Source organism: Oncorhynchus kisutch, linkage group LG11, assembly GCF_002021735.2.
Source record: "Oncorhynchus kisutch isolate 150728-3 linkage group LG11, Okis_V2, whole genome shotgun sequence".
NCBI classification, from domain to species: domain Eukaryota; kingdom Metazoa; phylum Chordata; class Actinopteri; order Salmoniformes; family Salmonidae; genus Oncorhynchus; species Oncorhynchus kisutch.
In genome coordinates, this window is record NC_034184.2 from 36261811 (window position 1) to 36271509 (window position 9699).

Genomic DNA, 9699 nt, shown 5'->3' on the forward strand with positions numbered 1-9699 from the left:
GAGAAATTGTTATTAGAATTGAGTAATGGGGTTGGAGAGCTAATATTAAGTGAACTGCTGGGGAAATCTTCAGGGGATGTGCAGTATTTATGTATTTGTTTCCTTTGGGAGATGAGAATATTGGGTAGGATTTAGACCTTCCCTGTCTCTGGTCCACACTCCAGTCCAGTTGGTGGCGGTAATGCACCTTAAAATTGGTTGCCAACCGCTATATAAAATACACAGAATAAGAAAAAGCAAAAGCAGAAGAAGAAGAATAAGAAACGAGTTCTAAATTCGACACGCACAGGGAAGTAAGTTACTCGACTTGTCAAATCAACACAGACCTCGAAAACCTAACAAAATAATACCAGAATAGAACGTTACTGAAGAAAATACCTTGGTAAGTATTAAATTGTACAAAACATGTGAACAAAGAGTCTTTGCATTTTATGTTTGTATTCAAGAAGTGTGCATGAATGTGTACCTTTGTTTCATTTAGAGACTGAATAATTGCTCATCTACCATGGCCTCTGAAAAATGTTTTGCGAAAGGTAAGAAAGACTCTAAAATATATGTGGCATGTGTTGTCATGGCTAGGCTATTCGTTGGAGCTAACGTTAGCTGTATTTTCTACCCTTGTCGTTGACTCATTATATTGGTCATTCTACGAATAGAATGCCTTACTTTTGTCAAAAATTACTATTTATTAAAATAGTATATTCTGTCATAAAGAGCACATGTTCAACTTTGTCCCATCTCAAGGGGACAGAGTTGACGATTTCATATTTCAGGGGGAATGGAAGCTTGGTTCAATGATATTTTGCACAGTCATGACAACTGAACGTTTTTCTATGGGAACAATTGTAATAGGCCATCTACTTCTGGTTAAGGAGGGGCTGTTTACTTTACACGATATCTTGACGTATGACCTGATTTGGCCTGGCATTTTGCAAAGTCACCATGATCGCGATGTGCTTCCTGTTGCCAGGTACTCTTAGTTATACAAAATTACTGTCACTGGATTATAGGGCTCTTGGTTCGCAGTATCACTGCTAGGGCTTTAAACATTCTATTCACAAGATCATGTAAATACATGACCATATCTGATGATGACAGCCAGGATTAAGTGGGAAAGAGTAGAACACACATCCCATGGCTAGGCCTATATGCTGAATAGTAAGGGATCTGCAATAAACCAAATCTTAGATATTTATTGGGCTTAATGAGTGGACATTATTTCCCTTTATTAAACAGGAAGCTCTGCTCCTGGCCTGGTTGCCAAAGGTCAAATCAGGCTCTACAGTATGAGGTTCTGCCCCTTTGCCCACAGAACCAGACTAGTCCTTCATGCCAAGGGGATCAAGTAAGTTGCTACCAGTACCAACAGAATTTTAAGGAGTTACTGTCATTTTACACAATAGCCTCCATAAATGTCACTAAGATTATATTAATAATAATCAAGTAACTTTTAATTTTGCCTTAGGCATGACACTGTCAACATTAATTTGAAAGACAAACCCGAGTGGTTCCTTAAGAAGAACCCTCTTGGCCTGGTTCCAACATTGGAGACTTCGAGTGGTCAGGTGATCTACGAGTCACCAATCACCTGTGACTACCTGGATGAGGTTTACACAGACAAAAAGCTGCTCCCAGCTGATCCTTTTCAGAAGGCCCAACAGAAAATGATGCTGGAGAATTTCTCCAAGGTATGCTTAGCTCTCAATACAATAATATTTTACACTCTGTAAAGGAAACCATGAAAGTATTCCCTTGACTTTTTCCACATTTTGTTACATAACAGCCTTATTGTAAAATTTCAGCACTTTTTTCCCCCTCATCAATCTACACACAATACCCCATAATGATAAAGCAAAAACAGGTTTTTGGAAAATTTTGCAAATGTATTAAACTGATATCACATTTATATAAATATTCAGACCCTTTACTCAGTACTTTGTTGAAGAACCTTTGGCAGTGATTACTGCCTTGAGTCTTCTTGGGTATGATGCTACAAGCTTGGCACACCTGTATTTGGGGTGTTTCTCCCATTCTTCTATGCAGATCCTCTCAAGCTCTGTCAGGTTGGATGGGGTGTGTCACTGCACAGCTATTTCTAGATCTCTCCAGAGATGATCGATCGGGTTCAAGTCCGGGCTCTTGCTGGGCTGCTCAATTACGTTCAGAGGCTTGTCCCAAAGCCACTCCTACATTGTCTTGGCTGTGTGCTTAGGGCCGTTGTCCTGTTGGAAGGTGAACGTTTGCCCCAGTCTGAGGTCCAGAGCACTCTGGAGCAGGTTTTCAAGGATCTCTGTACTTTGCTCTGTTCATCTTTACCTTGATCCTGACTAGTCTCCCAGTCCCTGCCGCTGAAAAAAAAATCCCTGCAGCATGATGCTGCCACCATGCTTCACCGAACGGATGGTGCCAGGTTTCCTCCACACCTGTCACTTGGCATTCAGGCCAATGAGTTTTTAATCTTGGTTTCATCAAACCAGAGAATCTTGTCTCATGAGCTCTATGTAAAATTCCTCTGACCTCATGGCTTGGTTTTTGCTCTGACATGCGCTGTTGAATGTGGGACCTTATACAGACAGGTGTGCCTTTCCAAATCATGTCCAATCAATTGAATTTACCACAGGTGGACTCCAAGTTGTAGAAACAATTTTCTAAAAACCTGTTTTCGCTTTGTTAGTGTGTGTGTGTAGATTGTGGATTTATTTTGATACATTTTAGAATAATGCTGTAACGTAACAAAATGTGGAAAAAAATCGAGGCTCTGAATACTTTACGAATGCACTGTATGTCTCCGTCACTTCACTACATAATGATAGCTTATTTTTTTTGTGCATTGTCTTTTGCTTTTGAACTTAGACCCAGATACTCTACCAACACTACAGTTTGGATTGCAAATACATTTACCTTTATTCTAAATATATATTTTACAGGTAACACCATATTTCTACAAGATACCAATGGGGAAACAAAATGGAGAAGACATTTCAGTGCTGGAAGGGGAGCTGAAAGAGAAATTTGTGAAATTGAATGAAGTAAGTCACTACAGACCAGGGTTTCCGTTATGATAATGTTGCACTGGCCATTTGATCGGCAGCATTTTAATTTAATGGACATTTGAAACGTGATGTGTGTCCTTACCGCACTCTTTGAAGACATTAGAATAACTGTCCACATTTACTTTTCCTCCTTGTCCTCAAGATGAGTAATGAACCCCAAATAACTAACCTATACATAGGCAGCGTATGAGTTCCATGTTTGGGGAAGCAAATTTTCACTGTAAAAATTCCATTCATCATTGTAGCTGCAGACTTATGTAAAATAGCCTAATGTGATTATTAGAGGCCTGGGCTATAGGCTATATCAGATATGTTTTCATTGCATGGGGAAAATGCATTTCATGCCTTTCTACTACACTTCATATGACTGGAGACATTAGCAGAATATTTTTTAATAAAACAAATTGCAGGGTAGCTTACTCTGCTGACACTGACAAACTGGAGGAAGGAATTGTTGTCCAAAAACAAACTTTTCTTAAGTGGCACTGACCCAACAATGATAGAGTGACTGTGCACACTCACTGGGGATATGGCTGACGCTCTCCGCTGGTGCCAATAAGATAGGCCATGTGTCAAACGCATTCCACCAACGGTCGAGTGTCTGTGGGTTTTCTCTCCTCCCTTTACTTGATTGAGGAATTAAGGTCAAGAATTCGTAAGGAAATCCCCTCACCTGGTTGTCTAGGTCTTAATTGAAAGGAAAGACCCAAAACCATCAGACACTAAGCCCTCCATGGAATGAGTTTGACACCACTGCTATAGGTCTACTGTTGTTCGCTCAATTGGGTTGAGACTTTATAATTTTTTTTATTGTCTTCTCTTTACAGCAATAGCCATTTGCTTTCCTAACTGTGTTTTCCCGCGATTGAATTTTGAAATGTTGCGATATGCCTATTTGGGCCTCCTATTTTTCACTAACAGTCGCAACTCAACAATTATTTGGTATTCACTGTGTGCACACTGTCTAATTTGCGACCTGCCTTTCCTTCCGACTGTAGTCAATATGATTTTAAAACAATCCACAACTAGGCTAGGAGAAGCTAATGATCCTCTGTGGCCAAATCACGCTTTAGTAGCCTATTTTGAATGATTTGTATTTATTTCTGTAGTTTGGAGTATGCTAATTAGGTTATATAATTTTGGCAATCTTAATTCAATTTACTTAGGGAAGCTTAGCTTCCCCTAGCCTTATGGACACACCGCCTAGGTCAATCTACTATCCCTGATAGTAGAACATTTGACCTATTCTGTTGGTCAGCTTGTCAAGAAAGAAATAGCCCAAACTGACTCTGGAACAGATCACAAATTCACACAACCAGTAGGCCTAGGCTAGATGAAAAAAAAAAAAATACAGTATATCACAAGTGAGTACACCCCTCACATTTTTGTAAATATTTTAGTACATCTTTGTGACAACATTAAAGAAATGACACTTTGCTACAATGTAAAGTAGTGAGTACAGCTTGTATAACAGTGTAAATTTGCTGTCCCCTCAAAATAACTAATCACACAGCCATTAATGTCTAAACCGATGGCAACAAAAGTGAGGACACCCCTAAGTGAAAATGTCCAAATTGTGTGGCCACCATCATTTTCCAACACTGCCTTAACCCTCTTGGGCATGGAGTTCACCAGAGCTTCACAGGTTGCCACTGGAGTCCTCTTCCACTCCTCCATCTCCTCCATGACAACATCACGGAGCTGGTGGATGTTAGAGACCTAGCACTACTCCATCCTTCCGTTTGAGGATGCCCCACAGATGCTTAATAGGGTTTAGGTCTGGAGACATGCTTGGCCACTCAATCACCTTTACCCTCAGCTTCTTTAGCAAGGCAGTGGTCGTCTTGTAGGTGTGTTTGGGGTCGTTGGAATACTGCCCTGCGGCCCAGTCTCTGAAGGGAGGGGATCATGCTCTGCTTCAGTATGTCACAGTACATGTTGACATTCATGGTTCCCTCAATGAACTGTAGCTCTCCAGTGCCGGCAGCACTCATGCAGCCCCAGACCATGACACTCCCACCACCATGCTTGACTGTAGGCAAGACACACTTGTCTTTGTACTCTCACCTGGTTTCCGCCACACACACTTGACACCATCTGAACCAAATAAGTTTTTTGGTCTCATTAGACCACAGGAAATGGTTCCAGGAATCCATGTCCTTAGTCTGCTTGTCTTCAGCAAACTGTTTGTGGACTATAGGAAAAGGAGGACTGAACAGGCTCCCATTAACATTGATGGGCTGTAGGGGAGCGGGTCGAGAGTCCGTGGTGTCCACATCACCAACAAACTATAATGGTCCAAACACACCAAGACTGTTGTGTAGAGGGCATGACAACACCAACGATTTGGCATGGGTCCTCAGAACCTCAAATGTATACAGTTGAACTATTGAGAGCATCATGATTAGGTGTACAGAGGGTAATGTGTACAGCCCAGTACATCACTTGGTCCAAGCTTCCTGACATCCAGTACCTATATACTAGGCGGTGTCAGGGCAAGGCCCAAAAATGTGTCAGACTCCAGTCACCCAAGTCATAGACTGTTCTTTCTGCTATGGTACGGCAAGCGGTACCGGAGCGCCAAGTCTAGGACCCAAAGGCTCCTTAAAAGTATTGTGGAACTCCTGCACCTAAATATAAACAGTACCAGCACCTAAAATGATTACAGGTTCCTATTTCAGTCCAAGTCCAGCACTGATAAGAAGTAATCAGCTCTGCCTATTTTATGACATTTCCACTGGATCAGTGAATGCCATTTTTTTGCTTTCATGCTGAGGGGTTATCGAAAGGGAGAGATGTGCACGTCCTTACTCAACATTGACAGGAGCGCTCCAAACAAAAGACAATGACTAAATTTGACAACTCGTAAATGGAATGAAATAAACAAAATTTCTCACAAGTGTAGGATTGTTTGCAGAGTGCACAACCTATGTGTTCACTCAGACCATGAGAATGGGAAGACTGTAATAATAATATTGAATGCATTAAAATAATTACCATAACCAAAGCAACAAACATTGCAGATGACAAATTATATGAATTAACGGTAAATGTAATGGTGAATTGATATAAACTAACAATCAAACACAAACAATTCACACAATGAAGTTATGAATTTGACATCTACATTGGCCATGCAGCATTTACGGTGATATGGCCTCAGCAGAAGTCAGGGCATTCATACTTATTGCGCTTCATGGAGCAGTATAGAGCTGTTGTCAAGGAAGTGAGTTTGGGCGGTACATCCTGTGTAAACACAATCATGTCAATACAGAGCCCTCCACATTCTACACAATTTGAGATGCGCATGGCGATGTCCTACAAAGCTCAATTTGGCCTCTGCATGTCTCTGGAGGCTCCGCAATTGCATCACACCCTCCATATGGTTCCTCAAACCACATTTTTGGATCAAGCTTAAGTTGGCTTTTAGTCTAGGCCACCTCAATGAATTAGTTCACTGAAATATATATTTGTTACTGCTCGACTAACACAATCTTGGTTGACCAACAGCCTAACGACCAGTTGACTAATTGGGGTCAGCCCTAATATGTAGTAACATGTTCAGGTCTCAAACAATGATGTAGCTACATGTTTTCAAAATGCCCACTGCCTCCAGCTCATTGCGAAGTGGTGTGTGTGTGTGTGATGCACTTAAGCCTGCCTACTGTTTCCTAAGCATTTGAATGGCGAATTGGAAGCACGCTTCAATTACCAGTTGAGAAATAAAAAGGAGCTCTTTTTAATCATGGCCAAAAATATTTGTCAAATATGATTGTGTTTAGAATTGTTGCACAATGATGATTGGTCTTATTTGTATTTTTATATATATTTAACCTTTTTAACTAGGCAAGTCAGTTAAGAACAAATTCTTATTTTCAATGACGGCCTAGGAACAGTGGGTTAACTGCCTGTCATGGGGCAGAATGACAGATTTGTACCTTGTCAGCTCAGGGGTTTGAACTTGCAACGTTCCGGTTACTAGTCCAACGCTCTAACCACTAGGCTACCCTGCCTGCCGTCTTTGGCCAATATAAAATCTCTCTGACAGATTTTCCACTCAGCATCTGTCTGTATGCTGTGCGCGTGTGATAAATAAGATACATAAAGAATATAGACACACACAATTTAATTCTACTAAATTATGCAAATGAAACCATGACTGGGAAAATGCATTTCCATCAATGCATTTTCTTCTCCCGGTTATCTGGTGGTAATTTTATTTATAAGCTTTTTTTCTTCTTTTTTTACTGCCAAAAGCCGGCTACTACTGGCTAGCAGAAACCCTGCTAGATATAAACATTAACAATTTATTACTACTGTAATAATAATATAGGGATTTACCTTGATTACATCCAGATTGAAGTGTTTTGAAAGTTTATTATCAATTTAAGTCAATTGATTATCTTAGTTTACAATAAGATGGCATTATTCATGTCTCTCAAATACTGAACTTTTGTTTTCAGGATCTTGTCAATAAGAAGTCCAAGTTCTTTGGTGGAAATGCAATCACAATGATCGATTACATGATGTGGCCGTGGTTTGAGAGGCTGGAGATCTTTGAGTTGAAGCAGAATGTATCCATTCTAAATTAAATATACTTTTTTTTCTTTCAATTTAAGGCATCTCAACCCTTGAAATCCATAGCTATGTGGGAGTTGTGGAACACTTTTGAGACCTAGGCACGTCTTCCCAAAGCGTCTCAGAGAAGGAGTGCTAATCTAGGACCATGTCCTCCCTGTCCACATGATTTTATTCATTATGATTTTAAAAAAATCCTAAATTGATCCAAGATCAGCACTCTTACTCTGAGATGCTTTGTGACTGACTGCTGGCCCTAGTGTAAGAATAACTGTCAACAAAGTGCTCCGCATTATTGCATCTCTCTAATAGGGTTTATGAGATCGATTAGTCCTCCTCTTGCTTGTGAGATTTAGTATGGTTCCCAACCAAAGTGCACTTTGAGTGACACGGACTCATTAGCCCCATTTCCAAAATGCAAATAAATGTCTCCTCTCTAATTTCCAGCTGTCTGGATGGTACCCCTGAGCTGAAGAAGTGGACAGAGCATATGTCCGAGGATCAAACTGTCAAAGCCACCATGTTCCCCACTGAGACCTACAAGGCATTTTACAAGACCTACGCAGACGGGAAACCCAATTATGACTATGGCCTGTAGATATGTGGCACTTAACCCGTGGCCGTCCAGTTACCAGATTTTTAAATTACTCTAAATGTTTATTCCTGCTCAGGTAATTAGGGAATTACATGTCAATACAGTTGTGTATCTCATAGAAAACTTTTCTGAAAGGTTATTTCTGTCTACAAAGTAAAATATATTTTCTGTTTATTTTTCATATGGAACATGTTTTGTCTGATTACCAGTGTTTTGAATGGACACAATACAATGTAGAATGATTATGTAGTTTGGAACAAGTGGTAGATGATAACAAATGTTGATGGAACTATTTGAATAATGTCTTATGGTTGATTTCGATTATGCATTGTCCACACACAGCGTTTTTTTTTTTACATGTAAACTATATGAATATCTTTATGTAATAAAGACTGCACAACTAGAGTCTGATATTTTTATATTGGTGTCCTGAAATCAGGAAGTTAAATCGTTTTTTTGATAGTCATCTCCATTATTTTCTTTTCACCACTAATCCTGACATAAACCTATACTGTACTTGGACAGGTCTGTGAATAGAGGGTGGAGTACTACCGTGGAATAACATAATTGCTTTGTGGAATTATGATTGCCACTGTCTTGCCTGTCAAGTAGCTAAATCTCAACGCAAGTAATTAAGCCTATCATACAAATTGCCAATAATGCCTTCAAGATTTATGAATAAACACTGCAACATGCAGCGATTCTAAAAGTACACTGTGTTAAAATAGGCAAGTTACAATATGTTTGTATTTTAATGTTTAAGGACTCTTGGAAAATGAGGACTAATAGATAAAAATAAAATGATAGGTACCTATACAACTTAATTTAAACGAAAATTACATATTGTTGTATACACATTTTTTTTTAATGTGTATTCCACTCATCCATTTCAAACCATGAATTTCAATTTTCCAAAGACTAAACGGGATTTGTTTCCTTCAGTTACGTTTACCTCAACCTTACAATTTAACAGCTGCTGTGTACAACGTAACTGCCCGCAGCCGCAACGCTCTCCAGAGGGTGGTGAGGTCTGCCCAACGTATTAAGGGCAAACGACCCGCCCTCCAGGACACTTACAGCACTGATGTCACAGGAAGGCCAAAAAGATCATCAAGGACATCAACCACCCGAGCCTCTGCCTGTTCACCCCACTATCATCCAGAAGGTGAGGTCAGTACAGGCTATCGTGGAAAAGTGCGAGATTATGTTATAGTGCTTGAAAGATTATATAATCTTTGTATTGCATTAGAATGGTTGTTTTATTCAACAGAATAGAATCTGACTATTGTGTGTTCAGTGTTCCACTGAGGATGGGCCTCTATGAGATAGCACTGACAGAGGAGATGTACGATGTCTTTGGCCAATAAAGCCTAAAGAGCATTCCAGATAGTGAGGTAATGTTTTGGTACTATGAAGTACCAAGAACGAGATTAGAACCTCATCTTAGAGACCAAACTGAACAATAATTTATTG

The 9699-nt window shown here is 39.9% G+C and overlaps 1 protein-coding gene across 1 annotated transcript; it reads left to right on the top strand.

The window, feature by feature from the left end:
• The first annotated feature begins 236 nt into the window (after positions 1-236).
• LOC109899724 (glutathione S-transferase omega-1) lies at positions 237-8631 on the top strand. The gene is made up of 7 exons (XM_020495192.2): positions 237-382; positions 482-533; positions 1237-1345; positions 1466-1688; positions 2928-3029; positions 7517-7623; positions 8079-8631. The coding sequence occupies exons 2-7, from the start codon at positions 506-508 to the stop codon at positions 8227-8229; spliced, it is 720 nt and encodes a 239-aa protein (XP_020350781.1). The 5' UTR covers positions 237-382; positions 482-505; the 3' UTR covers positions 8230-8631.
• The last annotated feature ends 1068 nt before the right edge of the window (positions 8632-9699 follow it).